This window comes from Microtus oregoni, unplaced genomic scaffold (assembly GCF_018167655.1).
Source record: "Microtus oregoni isolate MIOR12 unplaced genomic scaffold, Mior012 000352F_ref0000430, whole genome shotgun sequence".
Classification (NCBI taxonomy): domain Eukaryota; kingdom Metazoa; phylum Chordata; class Mammalia; order Rodentia; family Cricetidae; genus Microtus; species Microtus oregoni.
In genome coordinates, this window is record NW_024544986.1 from 13,558 (window position 1) to 40,073 (window position 26,516).

At 44.6% G+C, this 26,516-nt stretch overlaps 1 protein-coding gene across 1 annotated transcript; it reads left to right on the forward strand.

The window, feature by feature from the left end:
• On the forward strand, nt 1-25,421 carry LOC121445711 (acidic repeat-containing protein-like). The gene is made up of 9 exons (XM_041647859.1): nt 1-88; nt 393-575; nt 8,399-8,429; nt 12,192-12,268; nt 13,237-14,344; nt 19,841-19,985; nt 22,267-22,405; nt 24,254-24,458; nt 25,108-25,421. The coding sequence occupies exons 1-9, from the start codon at nt 1-3 to the stop codon at nt 25,355-25,357; spliced, it is 2,226 nt and encodes a 741-aa protein (XP_041503793.1). The 3' UTR covers nt 25,358-25,421.
• The last annotated feature ends 1,095 nt before the right edge of the window (nt 25,422-26,516 follow it).

Here is a 26,516-nt window from a genome sequence, read left to right on the forward strand (position 1 = left end):
ATGGATGGACAAGTGCTACTTGGTCACAAGTGCTATATCTTGGTCACAGGCGCTATCTCGGCAGTACGGGATTCCATTCTGGAAGCTGGTACGCCCGATTCCATAGTAACATGCAAATTTGCTCTATGATGAGCTGTGATAGGTGGGCACAGGAAGGCGGGAAAACGTCAGTTCCTGTGGGGGGAGGGTTGTCCCTTATAAGAGGCACTGTGCCTGGCAGCCGTTTCAAACCCACTCCGGCGCGGGAGCGCCTCCGGAGCCGTTGGTGGGGGCTGTGACGTGCTCCGGAGCCATTGGTGGCTGTGACGTGCGCTGGAGCCATTGGTTGTGGCTGTGACGTGCGCAGGAGCCATTGGTGGTGGCTGTGTCAGTGCTGGCGGCCATTTCATCAGGACCGGACCATTCCTTTGAGGGTCTGCTGTGTGGTGCGCCAGACACCGGGAGCCGGAGCCGGAGTCGGAGCCAGACACCGCTGGATCCGGAGCCGGAGCTAGACACCGCTGGAGCCAGACACCGCTGGAGCCGGAGCCAGACACTGCTGGAGCCGGAGCCGGAGCCAGACACCGCCGGAGCAGGTACGGAGAAGGCGGCCTAGGTGGGGCAGCGGCTTCATTTAGTGTGGTGGATGTTGTTAAAAGCGCCACCCGCGACTGTTCACCTCGGCTTCTGTGTGTGAACACGGGAACTATGGAACTGAAGTTCCCTTAGACCCTTTTTCCCCCCAGAAAAAGGGCAGAGGGGTCGAGTGGGCGGGAATGTAGCTGAGTACCATCCCTGGCACTGCCAGAAAGGTCCTCCGGTCCCCCCCTCCCCTTAAAGCTGTTACCAGCATGGCGGTGTGGCTGGGGTGCGGAGACCTCGACTGAAACCTCTGAGGGGGTTTGAGAAGGTCTCGGGGTGGGAGGATGGAGGGACAAGTGGGACAAGTGAGTAGTGGGAAGAGGGCAGTTCTGGCTCCAAACAGGTGCCATGGTGGCCGGTTCAGGAGGTAGGAGGTCGGGTCTGGGACAGGTGGGACAACAGCGGCATAGAGAGTTTTTATGCTGTGGAAGAAATGGCGCAGCTCTGTCTGCACATAGTGTTATGGCCGCACACCCACTTGGAGGTGTCCAAGTGGGTATGGGATTGTTGGTGAGCTGAGGGGAGATGTTTGAGGATCATGGACAGTAAACCAGTGGCCTAGCAGGTGGGGAAAAGAAGGAGGGGTCGAAGAAGTCTCATTGGAAGTTTCTAGAATTAGAAGAGTGCCAATTCTGTTTCTAGAATTTTCCACAAAACTTGGGCAGGCCATTGGGTGGATTGGGGGGAGGAGCCTGAGAGAGCCCCTGTCTGCTCAGCCAATGGGAAGCTATTGTGTTTCTAGAATTTTCCACTAATACTAGGCAGGCCATTGGGTGGGTTGGGGGGAGGAGCCTGAGAGAGCCTCTGGCTGCTCAGCCAATGGGAAGCTATTTCTAGAATTTTCCACCAATACTAGGCAGGCCGGTCGGGCTGGTTGGGGGGAGGAGCCTGAGAGAATCCCTGCCTGCTCAGCCAATGGGAAGCTATTGTGTTAATTTTTTCAAAAAACAGGCCCGTGGTGGGTTGGGGGAGGAGCCTGAAAGAACCCCTGGCTTTGCAGCCAATAGGAAGCTGCGGAAGCCTGGGGACATTGAGTGGCAGATGCTGGCGGGAATGGGAGGGGACCAACGGGACTGCACTGGAGATGGGGTGGGAATCAGTTGGCGGACCCAAGTGGGGACAGGGCAGGGTCCAATAGTGGCGGAGGGGACCCTGACCGAGCGGGGCGTGGTCGACTTAGGGCGGGCCAACTACAGCGGATGAGGGGGCAAGGGCACAGGCATTGGAGGGAGGGGGCTGGACTGGCTGGTGGCAAAGCAGCAGGGTTAGAGTTAGGGTTGAGTGCGTGGGCTGCAAGGGCCGCCAGGGACTGCAAGGGGGGGGGTGGCTGGAGGGAGCTGAGCTCTGCAAGACTGGGGCAAGCGGGGGGCGGGGCTGGAGGGACTGAAGCTGGATTGCTGCAAGGGGAGGGGGGAGCGGGGGCGGGGCTGGCTGGTAAGGCACGGGGGCGGGGCTGGAGAGACCGAAGCCAATCGCTGCTATGGGGGGGTGAGCGGGGGCGGGGCTGGCTGGTGAGGCACGGGGACTGGAGGCACCAAAGCAGGGGTGGGGGCTGCTGGCGGCGCGTTTCCTGCGAGGGGAGGGAGTATTGGGGGCAGGGCTGGCGGGGGCGGGGGGGGGGGGAGCCCCCCCCCCCAAAGGGCGCAACACCAGAAGAGGGGGGCGGTGGCGGGAGTGGGGAGCGGATGGCGGGGATGGGACTCACGTCCTGAGGGAGTGGGTGGGCAGGGGCGAATAGCGGGGAACAGAGTGACTGATGGGGGGGGGGTGGCAGGAGCGACTGGCCTGGGTGGGAGGGGCCGGTGGGAGCGGGAGCGACCCGGGTAGCCTCCTGTCATGAGACCTGGTATGGCTCACTTCTCAGGATCAGACCCTAGTGAGGACTAGGAAGTCTCTTAGCCAGAGCTGCAGGGGGAGTTCTGCCCTGCGAATGTGAGGCCATGACAGCAGCTTATGAGAGACTAGGGGTTGAGAAATTGATAAAGACGACCCGTATTGAAATAAAACTAGGTTAAATTGAGGTTTGTCTTCCTCTTTATGCCTCATTAAAGTGGCACTTGAAGTAGATTAAGGGCTAACTACTACATGCCTTTGGCTTTTTAAATTTATTTTTTCTAGATAAGGTTTCCCTGTGTAGTTCAGGGTTTCCTTGAAACTTACTCTGTAGACCAGGCCAGATATTGGCCTGCTTCTGCCTTCTGAATTATTTATTTATTGGTTTTTGAGGCAAGGCCTCACTAGCCCTGTGTAGACCAGGCTGGGATTAATGGTGTGTGCCTACCCTGGCTTTTTTTTTTTTTGGGACTGTGTGGGGTTTTTGTTTGTGTTTTTTTTTCAAGACAAGGTTTCTCTGTGTAACCCTGGCTGTCCTGGAACTTGCTCTGTAGACCAGGCCTACCTTTACCTTGGGATCTTTATGTCTTTTCATGTCTTTTCCTCCTGAGTACTGAGGTTGCAGGTTTGAGTCACCATACCCTACTATCTCAATATTTTTAATTTTAATTTTATTTTTTGTTTGACCCAGGGTTTCACTGCTTGCTAGCCCTGGCTGTGCCAGAACTCACTCTGCAGATCCTCCTGCCTCTGCCTCCCAGTGGTGGAATTAAAGGTGTGTGCTACCACCGAACCACTCAGTTAATCTTCTTAAAAACTTGCATTTATTTATTTTTGTGTAGACGTGCATGTGCAATGGTGGATGTATGGAGAGCAGAAGATAGACAACTTACAGGAGTTCGTTTTCTTCTATATAGGCCCCTAGGATTAAATTCGGCCCTAGGATTAAATTCAGGTTGTTAAATTTCGTGGTAAGCACCATTTATTGCTGGGCCATTTCACTTGCCTGGACTTGGTTGGTCTTAAAATTGTAAAGAAATAAGAATCTTGGGTTCTATAATTCCAGAGTTTTACATATCTTTGTCAGTGGCCAGAAACTCATAATTCTATGAAGCATGCAACAGTTTATATATTTTCGAGGCCGGCTTTCTCTGGCTTTGGAGCCTGTCCTGGAACTAGCTCTTATAGACCAGGCTGGCCCCGAACTCAGAGAGATCCACCTATCTCTGCCTCCCAAGTGCTGGGATTAAAGGTGTGGGCCACCACTGCCCAGGTCATACAACATATTATTGAGTATGAATAATTCCTGCAAAGTCACTCTGAAATTCATATCTAATGTTGTTTGATTTTTTTTCCACTCCATTGTTGATAGTGCTGCCCCCAGAGAGACTCAGGAAAAATGATTTTCATCATGATCACAGAGGTATTTAAAATAGCTATGTCTCTTCAGCATTCTTTGAATGCTCTTATTTGAAATACTGCAGTATGTCAGTCCGTGGGGATAAAATATGGAGGGAGGTACAGAGCAGAGTGGTGGGAAATAGATAAAATACAAAGAAAGTTTAGTTCATGGTGAAAATGATATTTGAAAGGAGTGGAGGCAGTAGATAAGTCAGCAGGCAATTTGATAGTCAATGAACTGTTTGGGGAAAAAAAAACAAATTAGAACATATTCAAGGCCCTAGGTTTAATCACTAGCGTTAGAAAAAACAAAGCAACTCAAAAAAGTTGGAATTGGGGAATTAGTCCTGCTAACTTGAAGTTTACACACTCATGCTTTTTCAAGCAACCCTAACTAAATACAGTGCCCCCAAAAGATGTGGAAGTAGGAGAGGAAAGGAAGGGGTTCTGTGTGAGGAGGACGGAGATGAGAGGATAATGGAGGGGAATGTGGTCTAAGTGCATTACATTTCTGTGTATGAAGTTGTCAAAAAAGTTGTAATTCTTACTTGATTCACTCCTTATACCAAAATAAGTTTCACACAGATATTAAGAAACAAACAACAAAAACCCTAAAACTTTAAGAAAATGGGTATGGTGTAATTCCTAGCACTGGAAAGGCTATGTTGATGGGAAGCTTGTTAAAGTAGTTGAAGCCAGTCTGACTTACACAGGGAGTTCCGTCCAGCCTGGAACTTGTGTGAGACCTTGACTTAAAAGAAAAATTTAAAGATAGGTGAATTTTGCATTTTATATTATAATAGGCTATTTTCCTAAAAATACAAAAACTTTTAAAATCAATAATTTGGGGAATTTTGTTTTGGAGAATTTTAACTCTGTAGCCCAGGTTAGACCTAAGAGTCTCATTATGTAGTCTATAGCCATAGAATTGAGTGGAATATAAACTGAGCTTTTTAGAGGAAAGTTCAGCAGTTCCAGTATTTTAAATACCCATACCTCTACCCAATTTTTGGTACAGGATCTCACTATGTAGAGCTGGATGGCCCGGAACTCTCAGGCTTCAACACAGATGTCTACCTGCCTTTGCCTCCTTATTTCTACTATTAATGATCAGGGCCACCATACCCCATTTTAAATATTCACAATCTTCTTCAGCAATTCCACTACTAGTACTTTTTCTTTAACTCAAAAAGCTATTTTATCTCGTTTCTTTTTTTACTTTTAAAAATTTGTATTTATGCTGGGCTGTGATGGTGCACGCCTTTAATCTCAGCACTTGGGAGGCAGAATCAGGTGGATCTCTGTGAGTTTGAGGCCAGCCTGGTCTATAGAGCAAGTTCCAGGGGTCAGCCTCCAAAAAGCTACAGAGAAACCCTGGGTTTTTTTTTTTGTGTGTGTGTGTGTGTGTGTGTGTGTGTGTTTGTATTTTTGGGACAAGGTCTCACTGGCTGGCCTGGAACTCACTCTATAGGCTACACTGACCTCAAACTTAGAGAAATCTGCCTGCTTCTGCCTGAGTGCTGGGATAGGTTCAACTTGTTCTATTTTTTGCGATGGTCTCTATAGCCTGGCTATCTTGGAATTTAATACTTAGATTACACTGACCTCAAACTGAATTCTTGCTCAGTTTCCTGAGTGCTAAGATGAAAGGTGTGTGCTACCACACCAGGCATACCTCCAGCATTTGATGAGGATTGAGGATCTGGGTTTCTGAAGTGAGAAGTGCAAAGATTCACCTGGAGAAAATTGAGTACTCAGTAGAATCTAGTAGGCAAAGATTCTCAGGGATAGAGAGATGGTTCAGTGGCTAAGGGCGCTTGCTACTTTTTCAGAGTTACAACCCCAGAATTGGGTAGCTCATAACCACTTTAACTCCAGCCCCAGGGAATCCAACCTGCTCTTTTGGTGGTAAACTGTGCCATAGGCAAACAGTGACATAAATAAAAATTTAAAAACCTTGAAAGTAACCTTTCAAACCTTGAGGTTTTGTGATGAAGATTAGAAGATCATAAATAAAAAGGGGATCACTTTTATTTTTCTTTTTAGACTTTAAAATTTTTTAATCACTTTTTAAAAAAAAAGTTTTAAATCCAAAAAAAAAGTATTAAGTTTTTTTTGTTGTTTTTTTTTTTTCATTCCATAGCTAAAGGCTGGCCTGGAACTTGTGACAATATTCTTTCTCCATAACTAAAAATGACCTGGAATTCTCTGATGGCTATGACTGGGCTGGAACTTGTGACAGTCTCCTCCTTAAGCCTCCCAAGTGTTGAGGCTATATACATGAGCCACCTGATTTTAGAACCACTCCTTGATATTGATGCATCAGTTATTCTGACTTTGTAGTGACCAAAAGTAAACACATAATACTTCCTAATTATGTTGCTTCCCGTTTAGGGTAGCAGATTGATACGTATATAAGCATTTACAGTGAATTGTGGTAAGAAAATGTGATGGGCAGAAGTGGTAGTACCATAGGGGTAGAGAAGAGAGAGGACAGCCATTTTCTGGTTTACTTTTTACAGTAGTCCTATGAAAGAAACAGTTCTTTTATAACTACTGCTCAAGAGCCTGTCTTGTGAAAGTCTAGGTGAGCCGGCTTACAGCAGACTGTTATTAGCATAGTTGGAGAGGTCTGAATCAAGCTATTTCACCGTTCAGTTCTGAAATATCTCCATATTTCTGAAATTTGCACATCTTACATTTGATGACAGTTATATATACATATAGGGACTTGAGAAGGATGTTGTAGCAGTTAGAAGTGCCTGTTGCTCTTTAAAGGATCCCAAATTTGGTTGCCAGAACTCAGTGTTGGATGGCTCACAACCACCTGTAACTCTAGCTCTAGAGGGTTCTAATATCTCTGGTTACTACAGGCACTTGCAGTCACATATAGGCAGACAGACAGATACAATTAAAAAATTAAAATCTTTTTAAAAAGAAGTGCATATAGGGGCTGTGATCTAGCTCAGTTGGTATTTACCTTAGCATGCATGTAACTCTGGGTTCAGTCACCAGCATTACATAAACTTGAGCATGGCAGGCATACTACTGTAGTCCCAATCCTCAAGAGGGAGGAGGCAGGAGGATAAAAACTTCAAGGTCTTGTTCTATATTACATGGGGTTTAATGCCACCTCAGTATCTAATGTAATAGATTATTATTTTGCTATTGAAGCCAACCTGGACACATGAAAGCTTTTTTTTGTTTTTGTTTGTTTGTTTGTTTGTTTTTTGAGGCAGAGGTTCTCAGTAAACTATGGAGCCAGTCCTGAAACTTGCTCTATAGATCAGACTGGCCTCAAACTCAGAGATCTGTCTGCCTCTGCCTCCCGAGTGCTGGGATCAAAGGTGTGCACCACCACCATCCAGTGCACATAAGCTCTTTTTTTTTGTTTTTTTGGTTTTTCGAGACAGGGTTTCTCTGTGGTTTTGGAGCCTGTCCTGGAGCTAGCTCTTGTAGACCAGGCTGGTCTCGAACACACAGAGATCCGCCTGCCTCTGCCTCCCGAGTGCTGGGATTAAAGGCGTGCGCCACCCCCGCCCGGCACATAAGCTCTTAAAAGTATTTTATGCCCTTGCATTTCAGAAGTTGCTTGTTTTTAGCATTTATTGGAGAGTTTTGATATTATATGGCCTGTGTTATTGGTAGCCCTCACTTTATTTTTTTCTTTTCTTTTTTTTTTTGCCCTCCCACCCCCCAAAGATTAGGTTCAGGGTTTTTGTATTTATTTATTTTTGTTTTTTGAGACAGGGTTTCTCTGTAGCTTTAAAGCCTGTCCTGGAACTAGCTCTTGTAGACCAGGTTGGTCTCGAACTCACAGAGATCCGCCTGCCTCTGCCTCCCTAGCCCTCACTGTAAAAGCCTCTTTTTTTCCCCAGTTATATTCTTAACATGGATTCAAGCAGCAGCAGCAGTGGCAGCGGCAGCGGCAGCGGCAGCAGCAGCAGCGGCAGTGGCAGCAGCAGCAGCAGCAGCAGCAGCAGCAGCAGTAGCGGCAGTAGCACCAGCGGCAGCAGCAACAGCAGCAACAGTAGCAGCAGCGCCAGCAGCAGCAGCAAAACCTGTAAGTAGCCCGCTCTTTCCACAGTAATGCACATCGAGCATCTTTGTAGATGACTGAAATGAGGTTTGGGATACTTAGCTTGATTTGGTCCTAGTCTTGTTCTCTTTGGGATGTTGAAGTTTATTTCCCTGGTGTCAAGAGCAGATCTTCGTGTTTGTTTGTGTGTGTGTTTAATGTGTTGTTTACTCCTTTTTGGTTCCTGGGTCATCTTTTATTTCTTCTCAATCTTTCTTGGGGGTATAAATTCTTTTATTTTTTTCTATTTTCCTCCCCCTCTTCCTTTCTTTGACCTTCTTTCCATTGCTGGACAAAGAGCCCAAGGTGTAGTAGGCAAATGTTCTACCACTGACCTATGTCCCCAGTTTTGGGAAAATGTAAATTTCACTAGCTCTAATTTATAAATTGTTTTTCAGGAATAAAAGACATGAGCTATTAGGTTTTATCATGCTTCTTAATGCTTTTTCTTTCTTTGATTTATAGCTGTGACTAAATTGCCACAGAAAGAAGCCAGGTAAGGAGAATTGTTGAAACATGATCTATCTATCTATCTATCTATCTATCTATCAGAAGTATCCACTATTCTGGGTAAGAAAATTTAAGAGTAAACATTTCATTTTCTCTGAGAATAAACACTATATGGTACTTACAGAATCACGATGGTTGTTTGAGTTTATAACCAGTTTTAAAGTATCTGATTCTAGTCTTGGGCCATTTTTTAACTGTTTAGCTGTTTGTTGCTTTTATTTATTTATAGTTTTTAGCTTATTTAAGACTTGATCTCACTATGTAGCCCTGGTTTTCCTGAAACACTATGTAGACCAGGCTGGCTTTTAACTCATAGAGATCTGCCTTGCCTGCCTCTGCCTCCTGAGTGCTGGGATTAAAGACATGCACCACCACACATGGCTAGTTTTTGGCTTTTTGAGACAGGGTCTCACTATGTAGCCCTGGCTAACCTGGAACTTACTATGTAGATAAGGTTGACTTTGAACTTGTGGCCTCTGCTTCCTAAGTGCTAGGATTAAATGAATGCTCAGTTAGTTTGATTTTTAAAATGTCTTTGAACCATGATTTTTTAGTCTCCATCAGTCAAAAAGACGTTTTGTCTGTGATCTAGTCTGCATCTTGCCTCTAGGTGAATATGCTGAGTGTACTGAAATTATGTTGATGCCCAATTCAAATAGCTCATCATATAAAAATCAAGGTTTTTAACCTAGCAGTTAGAGCTTTCAATGATCTGGCCCAGTAAGTTGTAGGAAAAGAAGTGAGTAAGGAATGCATAGAAATCGGGTGAGAACCAAAAGATGACCATGTGCTAGAAATTAAGAGAAGCCATTTAGTTTTTAGTTTTTTTTTTTTTTGAGACAGTCTATGTATCTCTGACTGTCCTATAATTCACTATGTAGACCAGACTGACATCAAACTGAGATCCACCTGTCTCTGCCTTTTGAATTCTGGGATTAAAGATGTGCCACCATGACCAGGAAAAAGACTCTAAAAAGAAAAAATACTTAGTTATCTTTATGTGTATAAGCATTTGCCTGTTGTTATGTATGTGTGCCTTGTACCCATGAAGGCAAGAGGAGGGTTGTTGGACCCTCTGGAACCAGAATTACAACCAGTTACAGGCTACCACGTGAGTGCCTGCTTCTGACTCCAGAGTGCTGGAATTGAAGGCATGTGCCACCACCCAGCCTCAAAGAAAGGTTCTTTAAGGTTATAGTAAATAGGATAGCAAAGGCCCATCAACTTGGCAGCTTAAAAGAGATCGCGTACAGCTGGGCGGTGGTGGCGCACGCCTTTAATCCCAGCACTCTGGGAATTCGAGGCCAGCCTGATCTACAAGAGCTAGTTCCGGGACGGGCACCAAAGCTACAGAGAAACCCTGTCTCGAAAAACTAAAAAAAAAAAGAGAGATCATGTACAGTAGAAATAGATTAGCCTTGGTATCTATAATGGATACAAAAAAAATATAGTAACAGGTATTTGGAGTGCTTTTCATTCATCATAAAAATGTTTCATGTTCAGGAGATGGATCACTGGGTTAAGTAAGGTACTTGCCACAGAAGCCTGATGACTTGAGTTTGATCGTCAGAATCCATGTAAAGGTGAAAGAGAAGTGACTTCACAAAGTTGTCCTGTAACCTCCAATTGTGTTCTGTGGTACATGCACACACCCACACACACTATATACTTCCCCTACAATGATGACTTTTTAAAAAGTATATCATACAGAGGGTTTGTGGCTATAATCAGAGCCCTTGGAAGGCTGAGGCAGAGTTTCTCTGAGTTCCAGTATTATATCTTGGGATAAAGAGTATGTGCTAGCTAATTTTATGTCAGCTTGACACAGGCTAGAATCATTTGAGAGGAGGAAACCTCAACTAAGAAAATGCCTCCATAAGATTGGGCAGCAGGCAAGCCTGTAGGACATTTCTTGGTGATTGATGTGGGAGGGCACAGCTCATTGTGGGTGGTGCCATCCCTGGGCTGTTGGTCCTATGTTCTATAAAAAAGGAGGCTGAGAAAAACCATGATGAGCAAGCCAGTAAGCAGCACTCCTCCATGTCCTCTGCATTAGCTCCTGCCTCCAGGACTCCAAACTCCTTTGCCTTTTTGTCCTGACTTTTCGTTGATGTGGAAGTATAGACCAAATCAACCATTTCCTCCCCAAGTTGCTTTGGTTATGGTGTTTCGTCACAGCAATAAGACAGAAATTGGTGCCAGGATAGGGCATTGCTATGACAGACCTGACCATGTCATTTGGGGGTCGATTGTGAAAGTACTTTGGAACTTCGGGGCCAGAAAATTCATTGAGTGTTCAAAGCCTAGTGAAATGTTCTATGGGAACTTGAAAGATTAGTGTTGAGAGAAATGCAGATGATGGAGGTGTGGTTTTTGAAGTTCCAGAGGGAAGATTTGAAATCACTTAAAGACTCTCATTAGGGCTGTTAACGTATCTTGTGTTAAGAATCTGTGTGTGGAAGAATTGGTTGTGATTATCAAGATACCAAAACCACTAAAGTGAAAAAAAAACCTTTGCTTTGCTGGGATAATTGATGCTGGACAACTAGAGCTGAGAAATCAGCAGTGATTAAGAACACACCATCGCTGAGGTGAAATCTTGTGGGAAGTGTTTTCTCAGAATTAGCACACAGAAGTGGTACTCCAGAGGTGACCTAGGTTGTACCTTGTGTTGGCAGCAGAACCTGGTAGTGTATAAGAGTCACCCAGGTGGTACTGGTTTTGAAGTCATGAAGGTATCGTGGAGAGCAGCTGAGACTTGGCACTGTGTGGCAGGGCTGAAGTCCCTGAAGAGAGCCCAGCAGAGGCTATTGGTGAAACTACAGCGCAATTGCAGCAAGAGACCTCCGCATTTTGGAGATGCCAGTACCATAGGACAACTACCAAGAACAACAGTAGTGGAGTGCAGTTGTCCTGATCTTAGGAGACAATCTGTGTGGGCTGTAGTGGGTGGAGCCAGAAAAGTGGTCCTTTAGAGAAGCCCAGAAGATCGTGACTTGAACCCAGATATTGGACATTGAATTATTTACACAGTTGGAGTTTGGTTTTGCTTTATTCAGATTGTGACTGTGCCCTGGTTCTTCCCTCTTGAAGTAAGATAGTGCTTAGTTTTGATTTTTACAGAAGGCCACAGTTGAGAGACTTTGAACTTTCTAAAGAGATTTTGAAAATTTACAAAGACTTTGGATTTTAAGAGATTTGATATGTTAAAGATACTAAAATTTTTTTAAGTGTTTGGAATTTTAAATACTCCGGGACTTGTAAATTTTGTAATGTTTTATATTGTAATGTTTATTAATGTGTGATCTTGTTGATGAACAAGAAAGGAAAGGTTTTATCTTACCAGTGATATCTTTGTGTCAAGTTGACAAGGGGTCAGTGAGAACCTTTGCTCTTTGGCTCTCTTACACAAATTCATCTCAGAGTTGAAGAATGATAAGCTCCCAATGAATTTTTCCCTGCCACCAAAACTATTTTGAGTACTTGCACTCTGACAAGACCCAGTTTACTTTTTGTAGCCGACAGACGCCTCCTTTGGGAAGTTTGTAAGAAAGGGGAAAGGTGTATAGAGTAATTGGAATAATTGAAAGGTTGTAGTTCCAATAAAGGGGAATAGCGTTAGTGTAGTAGGAAACAACCAAAACTTAACAAGTAATCCTGCTTATTGTAGAAAATATGGAAACTGCCCAGAAGGAAAGAATATTTATGCTCATATTTTTCTTTTGTTTTTTTCCACCTTATTACTTAGCTGTGTGGTGATTGACTCAGACTCTGACTCTCTCTATGAGGAAAAGAGATCTAAGATCTGTGAAATAAGCAGTGAAGGCAAGTATCATCTTTGCTTAGAGAAATAGCTGCTCTGAAGCCTTGTCACATGTGGCAGTTTTAGGGTCTGACTCTGCACATTTTTAAGTTTATAATGACCTTGAGGCCAGTGCCGCCCTTTTTTCATTATGTGCTGGATGTCAGTATGGCTGGCTTCCTTCTTCTTTCTTTTCTTTTTTCTTTTTTTTTTTGAGACAGGGTTTCTCTGTATAACAGTCCTGGCTGGCTTCAAACTCACAGAGATCCACCTGCCTCTGTCTCTCAAGTGCTGAGATTAAAGGCCTAAGCCACCACTGCCCAACTATGGCTGGGTTCCTCACCTTGATCTGTTTCCTAACACAGTTGCAACTCTTCTGCTGCCTTAGGGTTCTATTTGCCTAGACTCCACTCCTCCATCTTCCTCTCCTTCCATCCTTTATAGGTGGGTATGACAAGGAAGAGGAGAGGGTGAGAGGCATGGCTCAGTCCTCTTTCCAGCTTGGTGGAGACTGGAGCTGGGGGAGGTACCAACTACTATCTACTCTATACACTATTTGTATAAGGTAGAAATCACCAAAAGTCCAGCTACGTCATAGGACTAAATAAAGAAGTTTTTTTAAGCTAGAGAACTTTAACTTGATATAAATGAGATACCACTTTATTGATGTAATTGCCCACATTTTGCTGTGAACCACAAGGCAGCAGGTTTGTGTTTAGGAACAACTGAGCAAATACTTCATGTTGTTTAGACAATGTGATTTTAAAGTGGGCATAGCATACATAATACTTTCATTGCTAATTTATCTGTCATTACTCTTAGTAAAACACAAAATACAGGGAAAACAATCTATAAGTATAATTTTTAACTGTGATTCAGAATGTCCAAACACTCAGTTTTTTTAATTTGTGCTCAATAACCTGCTGATGTCTGTATATACAGAGTGGGTTGGATAGAAGGAGTATATTTATAGATGTCTCTTGAATTTCAGATGAGTCTTCTGACGAGTCTTCTTCTGATGAGTCTTCTAACGTTAAGGGCTCCAGCGATCAGAAGTCTCAAGTAATTGTTATCGATGATGAAGATGACAGTCCCAATTTAAAGGGTTCTGAGCAGAAAAAAGATGTTTCTAGTGATGAGTGCCAAATGCCTGTTCTCGAAAAAGAAATTGATTGTGTTGTTCTTGGGGCTACTTCATCTGCTGATGTTTGTGAAATAGGGGCCCCTGGAAAAAGTTCCAAACAACCACCACTGGAGCCTGAGCCCGAACCCGAGCGGGAGCCTGAGCTTGAGCCTGAGCTAGAGCGGGATCCCGAGCGGGAGCCTGAGCCTGAGCCTGAGCCAGAGCAGGATCCTGAGCCTGAGCCTGAGCCTGAGCCCGAGCCAGAGCGGGATCCTGAGCCTGAGCCTGAGCCTGAACCCGAGCCCGAGCCTGAGCGGGAGCCAGAGCCAGAGGGGGATATCGAGCCAGAGGGGGATATCGAGCCAGAGGGGGATCTCGAGCCAGAGGGGGCTCTCGAGCCAGAGGGGGATCTCGAGCCAGAGGGGGATCTCGAGCCAGAGGGAGATCTCAAGCCAGAGCCAGAGGGGAATATCGAGCCAGAGGGGGATATCGAGCCAGAGCCAGAGGGAGATCTCGAGCCAGAGCCAGAGGGAGATCCCGAGCCGGAGCCCGAACCTGGGCCCGAGCCGGAGCCCGAACCTGGGCCCGAGCCGGAGCCCGAACCTGGGCCTGAGCCGGAGCCCGAGCCAGAGCCCGAGCCGGAGCCCGAACCTGGGCCTGAGCCGGAGCTCGAGCTGGAGCCTGAGCCCGAGCTGGAGCCAGAGCTCCAGCAAAGTGTTACAGCCCAAGAATCCAAGGAGAGAAAGGCTGCCGCTCTGCTGGCGCAACAAAGGAGAAAGAAAAGAAAGAATAGATTTATATGCATGGCTCCACCTAAATCACGTAGGAAACGGCGTCGGGTAGTCTCACAGGATGTGCCCAGCCTGCCAAGTGCCTCTGCAGAGTCTAGTCCCCCTGATGAGCCCACATCATCAGACCAGGCTGCCAAATGCATGCCATTAAAGAAACGTAGAGGCAAAAGGGCACGTACACATGAGTAAAAAGGATCTTTCTGCAAATGGGGGTGGGGGCTCCCATGTCCATCTTATGCTCCAATATGTTAGCATTTACAGTTCAGTCCCCATGGAGTGCTTTTCCCCTGAATTCCTGTCCCTATGATATCTTGGGTCATCATCTTTGACATGCCCCCACTACTCGAATTGTCAAGTCCTCTATGCAGCGTTCCCAGTTTTGGAGTTTTTCTCGTAACATGTTGCCAAATTTGTCCTCTTGGTAGTTTGTTTATAAGAGGACTCTTAATGATTTATTCTCTAGAGCCTTGTGAGTGGCATGTAACAGATGTTTAATAAATTTGTTAAATAAAATGAGTGAAGTCTCTGGCTGGAGTTACTGGTGCCGTGCGTGGGTTCTGGAAGAAGGCAAAAGGCAAGGTTAGACATGCAAATTAGGTGAAGGTGCTGCTGGGGATATATATGGGGTACACCATACAGGCATCATAGTTGCTTATGCAACCTAGCCTCTGTGAACTAGCTCTTGTAGACCAGGCTGGCCTCGAACTCAGAGATCCGAACTCAGAGATCCGCCTGCTTCTGCCTCCCGAGTGCTGGGATTAAAGGCGTGCACCACCACCGCCCAGTTTAGAAGAGCTCTTTTTGAGCTTCCCTTTCTGCTTGATGGTACTGATGTTCAGGGTACAATCAACTATTTATTTTTTTAACTGATAGTGGACCAAAAAATTGGGGCCTTACAGAAGAAACCCATTGCAGCAAAAGTTGAAAGTTGCAAAGACTGGATATGTGCACTGCTAAAGTACTCACTTGCATGGGATTTGATTCCAGTATCCAGGAGATACTAGAGACTCCAAGGGAATGAACAGGAGTCTGATTAGATGAAAGTTTCTGACCCTAAGTGGGCATGTACATACAGAGTGATGAGGTCATCTTCTGGTCCTGTGTGTTGTCATGGTATACCCCTCTACCCCCAGCCATCCAGCCAAAGGACCAGGCCTGTGTGCTCTACTTAAATTCTAGTAGTTACCTGGCAGAGTGTGCTTCCTTCATCCTCACAGCAGCTCTGGCCTCTAAAGTTTCATTTGTCCTTAAAATCAGGACAAAGATGGATATGTAGCCAAAATATGTATTAGGCTGGACACAGCCTGATGGTCATCAGTTTGTACTTAATAAGCCAATACAGTTGATGTGATGGCACATTAATACCAGCACTTGGCAGGCAGAGGCAGGACAATTAGGAGTTCCAGGCCACCCTCTACAAATCGAGTTCAAGGCCAGACTGAAGCTACCTGATATTCTTATCTCAAAAAGCTACGAAGAAAGTAATTACAGTGGAGAAAGAGCCTACTTTTTGATTTGAGTTCAAAGAGAAGGTAGTTAAAAATGACTTACAGGTTTCTCCATGAACACATTTCCCCTTTTGTGTGTATTCTTCGGTTTTGTTTTGTTAGACAGGATTGGGGTTAGAGTCCTTAGATTTGAACATGCTGTGAAGCACTGTGTCACTGAGCTGCATCAATGCTATCCTGTGAATTTTCAAAGCGTCCTTGACTCAGAAAAAAAGGTTAGGGTGAAGTAGATTATTTAGAGTTTTTTTTTTGTTGTTGTTGTTTTTCTTCGAGACAGGGTTTTTTCTGTAGCTTTGGAGCCTGTCCTGAAACTAGCTCTTGTAGACCAGGCTGGCCTCAACTCAGAGATGCCTCTGCCTCCTGAGTGCTGGGATTAAAGGCGTGCGCCACCACTGCCCAGCTTATTTGGAGTTCTTTAAGAGTCACAGGAAGCCCTTAAAAACAAGTGATTGTATGAGTCAAAGACATGTTAATACTTAAGCTAGAAGTTGTTACATTTTCTCATTTCGATTCTTAAAATCTCACTTTCCCCCTCAAAATATGATTTCAATTTTTATCTCCTGCTTTACTTCCATTCAGGGGTAATGCACACTTATATCTAAATTATCTTTTGTTTTTGTTTTTCAAGACAGGGTTTCTTTGTGTAGCTCTGGCTGTCCTGGAACTCACTCTGTGGGCCAGGCTGGCCTCAAACTCATAGGTCTGCCTGTCTCAGCCTCCTGAGTGCTGGGATTAAAGGTGTGCACCACCACTGCCTGGCTACAGCTGAATTATTTTTAAGAGAAGGAACGCAGATCTCTGAGTTCAAGGCCAGCCTGGTCTATAGAGAGTTCCAGGTCAGCCAGAGCCACACACAGAAACCCTGTCTTGGTGGAAAAGAAAAAAGAAAAAAGAGAGAAAGTATATCTGAAGAAGCATCTGTGTGTGTGTGTGTGTGTGTGTGTGTGTGTGTGTGTAAGCATTTTGATTTTTTGTGGGTTTTTTGTTTTGTGGTGCTTGGGGATGAACTGGCTACTTCAGCTTGGTGATACTCTTAAGCTTATATTTTGGGAGAAAAATTGTCTTCAGGGAGGGGAAGGGGAAAAGGTATGCCAGGCATTGGGTAGGGGAGGTCAGTTTAGATCTGAGAAAAAAGACTGTGTCCCTGTGCTTTTGGGTGGCTGAGATGATTGAGACAGTTTACCGTGTGCTCTTGGATCCCCTATCAACAAGGCTTCATCTCTGGATTCTATATGCTTTTCTTTTGCGGGGGAGGGGGGAGCATTTGAGACAGGGTTTCTCTGTAGTTTTGGAACTTGTCCTGTAACTGTAGACCAGGCTGATCCGGAACTCACAGAAGTCTGCCTGCCTCTGCTTCCCAAGTGCTGGGATTAAAGGCATGCATGCATCACCACACTCAGTTTCTATGTATGCGTTTAAGCTGCTTTGTCTGTAGGGATGCTTGTTTTGATAATAGCCAGGTTGCTTTGCTAGAGAATGACAGAAGAAAGGAGAAGCTGCCTCTTGGTGTCCTGTCACTACCCTATCTGAAGGTGATTAGCCTGTTTGAATTTTTACCACTATCTTACTGTACTCCATCTCTCTGAGAGCCTCCTGCACTGCTGCCCATAGCTCTTGTCTAGGCTGCTTGTTGTTAGTTTGGATGTGGGGTGCACAAACTTTGAGGAAAAGTTTGCTAATAAGTCTAAAGGCTAGCTTTCTCTGCGTAGACACGGAGGTCCCATTCTCTGCTGCATCTGACAGATGGTAGTGGTTGTCATCTGCCTTTGCTGATACATATCTAGTGTTAAAGCAAAAATGTGAGCTTGTGAAGCCAAACTCACTGTGTTGGCAGTTCATTTTTCTAGCTCTGTGGGCTTCTCTATCTGGTTGTGGTTTGTTCTAGCCATAATTTTTTAAAAGCCTCCTCCAGGTATAATGGCACATATGGTAAATACTAGCAATTGGAAGGAAAAGGCAGAATGATTCCCACGAGTTTGGGACCAGCCTTGCCTATGTGACAAGAGCCTATCTCCTAAAAAAAAGAAAAAAAAAAACAAAAACCAAACCAAACCAAACCAAAACAAAACAAAACAAAAAAAAACACTTCCAGAGGGAGGAAGGGTTGTAGACACCAGAGGGGTCAAGGACATCACAAGAAAACTCACAAAAACAACTTACCTGGGCTCATAGGGACTCACAGAATCTGAACTGACAACCAGGAAGCCTGTATGGGACTGACCTAAGTACTCTACATATATGTTACAGTTGTGTAGTATAGATGGAGTTTCCTGTCTCATAGCTGTTTCCCAAATGCAGAGACTCAATATTAGTTGGAAACACTTGGCCAATAGCTCAGAGTTGTTACCAGCTAACTCTTAACATTTAAATTAACCTGTATTTCTCATCTCCGCTCTGCCACATGGCTTGGTACCTTTTCTCAGTATGGCATGCTCATGTTGTTTCTCTTTTTCTCTGCTGAAGACTCCAGGCTCTCCCCTTCTTCCTCCCAGCAGTCTCCTAGTCTGGCTCTCTAGCCCAATCTCTTTCTGCCCAGCTATTGGCCAGTCAGCTTCCTTATTAAATCAATCACAGTGACATATATTCACACAGTGTAAAGGCATATTCCACAGCAGTGTAGCTTGCTCTACTTCTGGGACTCCTAACAATGGGAGCAGGACCTGTCCCTAACACTTTGGCCAGCTCTTGGGAACCTGTTCTTCATACTTCATACAAGGGAAGGTGCTTAGTCTTACCTTACCTTGATATGCCATGATTTGTTGATACCCATGGGAGTCCTGCCCCTTTCTGAACATAAATAGAGGAGAAGTGGATTGGGGCAGAGGAGAAGAGGGAGGGGAAACTTCAGTCGCGATGTAAAATAAATTTTTAAAAAGCCAGGCGGTGGTGGCACATGCAGAGGCAGGTGGATCTCTGAGTTCGAGACCAGCCTGGTCTACAAGAGCTAGTTCCAGGACAGGCTCCAAAACTACAGAGAAACCCTGTCTCAAAAAACCAAAAAAAAAAAAAAGCTGGGCGGTGGTGGTGCACGCCTTTAATCCCAGCACCCAGCACTTGGGAGGCAGAAGCAGGCGGATCTCTGTGAGTTTGAGATCAGCCTGGTCTACAAGAGCTAGTTCCAGGACAGGCTCGAAAAACCAAAGAAAAAAAGAAAGAAAGAAAAAAACCCAAACAAACCAAACACTAAAAAGCAAATTTAAAAAAACCCACTTCTATTTACATCAGTAGCAACTGAGCATTGGCCCAATCATGGTTTAATGGAAAGATTGAGGATTTGGGTCAGAAGATCCATTGTCTCTGACTTTTGGGTCAGACACCTGAGCTTTAGTATCCTCATTTGCAAGATAGAGATGGGAACAAACAATGATATGATGCAAAGAGAGGTTCTTTGCAAATACTAAAATGCCACTGGTGGTTCTCAGGAAAGGCAGAGATGGGTCACTCTGTATCACGGGAAAGAGTTGATGCCGCAGCACAATGGGAAATCACCATTCACTCCAGGGAATGTTTGAGCTGCCCACTTTGAGCAGAGTAGAAGTGGTAGCTGGAAACAGTGGCTAGAATCACATTGACTCAGGCCTTGAATACCAGGCCAGCTGGTCAAGGAAAAGCCAGAAGGAAACAAAATGAATCTGGAGGTGAGTGGGTACTGGGTTAGAATGAAAAGAGCCTGGTAGTTAGAGAGTGCTGTTCTATGAAGGGGAAGGCAGGTCTTGATGAGAGAGGTGAACCTGAGTTGCAAAGCAGATGCTGTCCGGGAGAGCCCACAGTCAGAAGATAGCAGTTCACATCCCAGTTGAACACAGGGTAAGGGAAAATGCATTCAAAATGCCTCCAAGGTTTTCTGTCAGTTGTGACAGAATTTTCATTATGGAGCCTCTTAGGCTAAAGATAGACTCATAAATGTGTTGGGAATTTACATTGAATAAATGAAAAATCAGAAACATCAGAGACTGAAGCTGTAGGTGTAGTTATCAGTTTTGAGGTTGAAACCTGGCCTCATAACGTTTGAGAATGTGTGCCAAGAGTAAAGAGAAACACTGAATGGAGCCTGGGAAATAAATGTTAATATATGATGAGCCGGAAGGAAAGAACAGCAAGTTTTTAGACCTTTATGCATGTCTTCTCCTATTTCTTTAGCCATGAAAAATTCACTTGAATTTACCTTTGTAGGAAACGTATGTGCAAAATTCCTGGATGTTTCTTGAATAACATTGAGAAGTTAAAAGAGTATTCTGGAAGGAATTTCAAGCACAATAAGGAAGAACTGGCTCAGAAAATCTACGCACTACTTAACCACACTGTCTTTGATGGAAAGGTAGAAACAACGAATAAGTTTCTATTGAATACCTCTTGTACACCAGCATGCTTGGCTGCTGTACTAACCATGTCTGCTTCATGTCTTGGAGCTGTGCTAGTTTGAGTAGACCTGGACCACTCCATGGGTAGAAAAGAAAGACTTATTGGGGTCCAAACTGCCAAGGCTCTCTCTCAGAGGGGCAGAGAGAAGCAAAACAGTGGGAAAGCAAGCAGATTTTATGATAGTCAGCAGGTAGGGGTCTTTGTGCTGATATAGGCTGTTCAGATTAATCAGGAACTAGATGCCCTTACCCAATAATCGTCTGTTTACCCAGTTAGTCCTTCTGTTTAGGACATGGTCACCAGCGCAGCTGTATTTGGGGGGGGCACTTTGGACTTAGCAAACATGAGAGAGAATGCTTGTGTGAAAGAGAACTTGTTTTGGTTGTATATATGAGCAGATGGCTATTACAGTAGGAGATTAGCACAGGGAGAATGACTGAAAAGTCTGAGAAGTCAGAAAATAGGATTTCCTGAAAGACATGAGGCTCCTGCTCCTTAAAAAATGGTTTGTACTGAGAACGGCAGCAGGGAAAGGACATGTGATAAGGTAAAGAAGATGATGAGAAGGAGCTGGATGAGTTGCTTAGCCTCCTTTTACCCATGTCTCTTGTAAAATGAGGCCAATAATAGTGCAGTCATCTTTCTGTGCCTGCAGGGAACGGGTTCTGGTACCCCTCAACAAATGGCAAAATCTACAGGTGCTCAAATCTCTTATATAAAATGTCCTCTGCTCATCCTCTGTGTATATTTCTAGCAGATGCATGTTTTTGTCATTTTTTATTATCTGACAGTTTTGTACATTTATGTAATAAATTGTAGTCATTTTTGATCTGCAGTTTGTTGAATCCATGGTACAGAACTCAGGCCCATTCTACTTACTACCTCAGAGTTACTATTAGACTGCAATATTTCCATAATCATAAAGTGCTTAGAACAGGGCCTAGGTACAGCAAGCTCTTGTTGTCTTGTCTTCGATGGCCTTGGCAAGTAGGTTAGGAAAAGTTAAATTTAAATTGGTAGGAACCAGTGCACAGGAATGTGTGACGGGAAGCTACTGCTGAATCCATCTGCCAATAGCTTGGTGGTATGGACTGGATTAGAAAATGCAGAGGTAGGGACCTTCTGGCCACTTGTTTTGCTTGTTTGTTTTGGGCTCTTTTATTTCTTACCATGCTTCCTGCATGTGAGGAAAGCACCCTACCCCTGAGCTGTACCATCACCGGTAGATCGTTTGTTGTTGTTTAATCCAGTGTTACAGTCTTCTGCTGAAGAGGCTTTGTGGAGGGAATTCTTATATCCTGAAGGTCCTGTAGCCTTAAAAATCTCCTTCCTTGTGTCCTGATTAACCTATTAATTGTCATTCCCAGGACTTCAATGTTTAGATTTGTTTTTTATTTGCATAAATTTCTCTTCAGCAACTCAAGAATGTAGGAGACAGTTCCTCTTACTTTGTTTTTATTTTTTGAGAATTTCATATGTGACTACTATCTTTGTGTCATTTCTACCACCCCTGTTCTTCCTATATCTCCACCTCTCAAATTAATGACCTCTTTGTGTGTGTGTAGTATGTGTAAAACCTTTTTTTTTCTTTTTCTTTTTGGTTTTTCGAGACAGGGTTTCTCTGTGGTTTTGGAGCCTGTCCTGGAACTAGCTCTTGTAGACCAGGCTGGTCTCGAACTCACAGAGATCCGCCTGCCTCTGCCTCCCAAGTGCTGGGATTAAAGGCGTGCGCCACCACTGCCCGGCTATGTGTAAAACCTACTGAGTCCATTTAGTGTTGCTCCTATGTGTTTAGAGCAGAGCTCTTGGGATTGTATAGCCGATAAGAGTTCATCACTGGAAAACTGATTATTTCTGCAGGGCAGTTATTACCTGTGGCGTTTCATCTAGGGGTGGTGCCTTGTGAAATTTCCCTCGTCCACATTGGCATGTCCTCTTACTTTTTCTCAGAGGGAGAAAAACTCTTGTTCTTATTTTCTGATATGAGTTGTTTCTAGGGAGATAGCTTAGCAGTTAAGAGCACTTAATGCTCTGGCAACAGACCCAGGTTTGGTTCCCAGCATGCACTTGGAAGCTCGCAACTGCTCTATAACTCCAGATCCAGGGGACCTGACACTCTCTTCTGGTACACATGTGGTACATATAAACTCAGGCTTATACACATACACATACATTTTTAAAAAAAAGTAAACCTTTAGAACTGCTTTCTGATACTTTTGTTTGCTTTTCATTTTCAGTTGCCAGAGAAAATAGAAATCATTTGGAATAAAAAGATGCTACGGACTGCTGGTTTATGCACTACCCATGAGATACAACAACCCAAGAGGCAGCGCTATGCTAAGATTTCAATTTCTCCAAAAGTCTGCGACTCTGCAGGTGATTCCAGGACTATGGTGGATTTACCCTAGCACCCTGTCCTTCTGATCTGTTAAATTACTCATCCCCGGCAACCTGTGTCACAGCTTTGAACTGTCATTTCCATGTGGGTAGGCCTTCTGTATGTTGCTGAGAGGACATCATTATTAGATGTCTCACCTTTCCTAGGAATTCAGTGTAGTTTCCAGGCCCATCTGCACATTTCCTTTGCCAAAGCCAGGTCTCCATTCTCTCAATTGCCAAGGGTCAAGATGCCCGCTCTAGCCAGACAGTTTTTCATTTGTCAAAGTCTGGTGACTTATCCCCTCCTTCTGTTCCCTCAGTTTGTGTGTGTGTGCTACTATGTTGCTTTCCTGCTCAGAGCCTGGTTTTCAAGGCCATGGTAGTCTTCTCCTGCTTCACGGGTTTTATCTGGCTTCTCACTGCTCGCTGCTAGCCCATGGTTTATCCATTCTTTGCCCATTGGCTCTCAAAATGCAGCTCGTGGTTTTGTAGATCCAATCATTACTTACATTTTGTTTGACTTCTCCCGAATGCTCCCACCATATTGGAGACTATAGCCTCACACATGCCGTGTAAGTAGTATGCCATCAAATAGCAGCGACAACAGATTTTTAGAATCAAGTGTTTTGTCTTGTTTCTGATATGGTGTCTTGCTATGTTGTCCAGGCTAGTCTTGAACCCCTGGACTCAAGCAGACCTCTTGTCTCAGCTTTTTGAGTAACTGGAACTACATACAGGTGTCTGCCCCCCAACTCAGCTTTGAATGGCCGCCTTTTGGTAGGGAGGGTGAGGGTACAGGTTAGTGTAGCCTTGGCTGGCCTCATACTATGACCCTGAACTTGTATAGTTCTCTTGCCTCAGCCTTTCAGTGCTGGGATTACAGAAGTGGGCTGCCGGTTTTTTGTTTTTAATTAAAAAATATTTTTTATACAATGTATTTTGATCATGTTCTTTCCCCTCCCCCAACTCTTCCCACCTACCTTTATGTATGTTTGCCTGTGTTCTCTCTCTCTCTCTCAAAAAAAAAAACAAGAAAACAAAAAACTAAAATCAAAACAAAGAAACAAAAAAAATCAGTAAGAAAAAATACTTAAACAAAGCAAAGTTGTTTTGAGATAGGATCTTGTCATATAATGCTAACTGATCTCTAACCCAGGGTCATCCACCTGTTTCATCCTCTCAAGTGCTAGGGTTAAAGGTCATGTATGGACTTAAATAGCCTTTCTAATTCTAAATTTAGTCAGTTGTTAAGAGTCTAGCTCACGGGTGTGGGGAGGGGGGTGAGAAGGCTCAGGGCCATCCAGCCTGCTGATCTGAGTTTCTTCTCCAGGACTTACATAGTCAAAGGGAAGAGCTGACTTCCACAAGTTATCCTCTGGTCTCCACATGCATGTGCATGTATGTGCATGCACACACACACACACACAATAAATAAATGTAATTAATTTTTTCATAATAGAACCCAGCTCAGATCTCTCTCTTACCCCAAACTTCTGCTCACCAAATCTCATGGCCATACATACCTCCTGAGCCCACCTTTGTCCCAAGCGTGAAGAAAGCAAGCCTCGTCCAGGTACATTTCGAGCAATGTCCCACAAAAGGATGAACATGCTGGAGCTGCTCCCCAAAGACCTGACCACTTAAGAAGCAGTCAAAACCAAAACTAGCTTGTATGTGGGTAGAAATTTGACTCTCCGGATCCTGGGAAGGCAACAATTGCAGCCGACTGTGCTTCTGTGAGACAGCCTTGTGTTTGGTAGGGGTGAAAGTCAAGGGCTTATGGGATAGTAGATCAGAAGAAAATTCATTTTAGTGCTGACAGTTTCTTTTCATTTCTCTCTCAAGATCAAATCCGGGACACCTTGATCCATGAACTATGCCATGCAGCCTCCTGGCTGCTTGATGGCATCCGGGATTCTCATGGTATCTCATGGCAATATTATGCTAAAAAATGCAATTCAGTACACCCAGAACTGCCCAAGGTCACCCGTTGCCATAACTACACAATTCACTACAAGATCTATTATGAATGCATGCTGTGCAAATACAGGTAAGGCCTTTTCAGATTTTTCCCAATTCTTTTGTTATTCCAGCCTCCAATAGCTGTTTGTTTTCTTTTTCTGGTACTGGGAATTGAGCTAAGGGACTCATGGCTGCCAGGCAAACACTACATGGCTCCCCTGCCTGAGCCATATCATCAGCCAGCCCTCTTTTCTTCCTTCTTTCCTTCCTTCCTTCCTTCCTTCCTTTCTTTCTTTTTTTTTTTTTTTTTGGTTTTTCGAGACAGGGTTTCTCTGTGGTTTTGGAGCCTGTCCTGGAACTAGCTCTTGTAGACCAGGCTGGTCTCAAACTCACAGAGATCCGCCTGCTTCTGCCTCCCGAGTGCTGGGATTAAAGGCATGCACCATCACCGCCTGGCCTATATGCTAGTCTTGAGCTAGCTTTGTAGCCTTGAACTATGGCAGGACCAAATCGATCTTTAGTAAGTCTATGGACCAATTTAAGGAGTCAAGCTCACTATTTCTTCGTTCTCTTTCTCCATTATCTTCCTGAATTTGAGCTGGCCTGACTCTGCTGCTGCCTGGGGCTCCTCAGAACTCACAGAAAATTGCTTTGAGCATAAAGCTGAGGAGTTGGAGCTGCTGTTGAGGGGTCGTGATTAATTTGTTATTGTGCTGTGGTATCTCCTTTCTCCCCAGGATTGGCCGCTACACCAGATCGCTGAACACTGAACGCTTCATCTGTGCCAGATGCAAAGGGCATCTGGTCTTGCTGCCATTGTTTCGCAAGGATGGAACCCCCATTGTGCCCTATGTGAGACCATTTGCCAAATATGTGCAGGAGAATTATAGAGCCGTGTTTAACGGCACGGCAGGAATCAGCCATGGGAATGTGATGAAAAGACTCAGCAAGGATTATTTTGCCAGTAAACAAAAGGCAAATCCTTAAGGTTTGCCTGGAATATAGTTATGTGAGCCAAATCCTTTACTGGCAAGAAGTTCTAGAAAACTATTTCTGTAAGGTTTTAAGTATTGGGATTTAAATGTGTTTTCTGATTTGTTATTATTGATGATTTTTCTTAATAAAGAGTTCTTTTGCTAACCATACAGCTCTTGACAATACTTGAAGCCCTTTGGATCCACATTGGGTTTTAACTTGGAATGAGTCAGAAGAAAAGGATGTTTCTTGGGAGGGAGAGCAGTGAGAACAGGAGAATATTGTCACAACAGAGTAAGTGGCTCGTAGTGAGTACTCTGCCAGCTTGTTATGCCTCCTCGGGTGTGAGGAGCCAGCCTGCTTCATGAATTCCAGCTGCTCATGGATTTGAGTGAAGCATGCAATCATTCAGAAAATAAATGTTTCCATCTCACATTCCAGCTCTCCTATTCAAGTGCTCGAGCAGACTGCCTATCTCTGGGAGCTATTGAGGGTGTGGATAGGACCCAACATTGTTTTAGTGTATGTACTCCTGTGAATGCCACAGAAAATGCCCACCAACTTGTGGCTTAGAGCAGCACGGATATTCTATTATATTATAATATTTTAGAGTTTGGAAGGTCAAGAATCTAGGATGAGTCACCTAGATTATGATTAAAGTGTTGACGGGAACTTCTGGAAATCCATTTCTTTTCCAGTACCTAGAGGCCTTCCACAGCCCGTTTCTTGGTTTCTGTTAGGAATTTTTCCTAGTGCGAGCTCTCTGCCAATGCAAAAATCCCAATCAAGCCAAATCACAACAAGCCAAATTAAAAATATCCAGGTTTAATGGGATTCCTGCACTCGCAGGTGGCCACGGGGGGGGGGGGGGGTCGACCGGGAGACCGTGAACATGACCACGGTGTGGGGGGGAGAGACCACCAGGGGACCTTCTGGGGAAGCAGTTTAAGTAGCCTGGAAGAGTGGTCAAGATTTTGGCAGGCTGTCTTGACACTCCTCCAGGGAGGGGTCAAGGCTTGGCAGGCACAAGGACAGGGCCTCCAAAGATGGAGGCCAGAGACCGGGACTTGGGACTTACAGTTTCTTTGAGACAAAACATCTTTTTTACTTTCTGTTCACTTCTAGAGACTTGGGGTCCACTTAGAGAATTCTTGTCTGTGTGTGTGTGTGT

Excerpts from the sequence above, each read along its gene's own strand:
- LOC121445711 (XM_041647859.1), top strand. The coding sequence starts at position 1 with ATGGATGGACAAGTGCTACTTGGTCACAAGTGCTATATCTTGGTCACA. Across the intron at positions 89-392 it reads GGATTCCATTCTGGAAGCTG|GACCGGACCATTCCTTTGAG; the intron begins GTACGCCCGATT and ends CCATTTCATCAG. Across the intron at positions 19,986-22,266 it reads ACACTGTCTTTGATGGAAAG|TTGCCAGAGAAAATAGAAAT; the intron begins GTAGAAACAACG and ends TTTCATTTTCAG.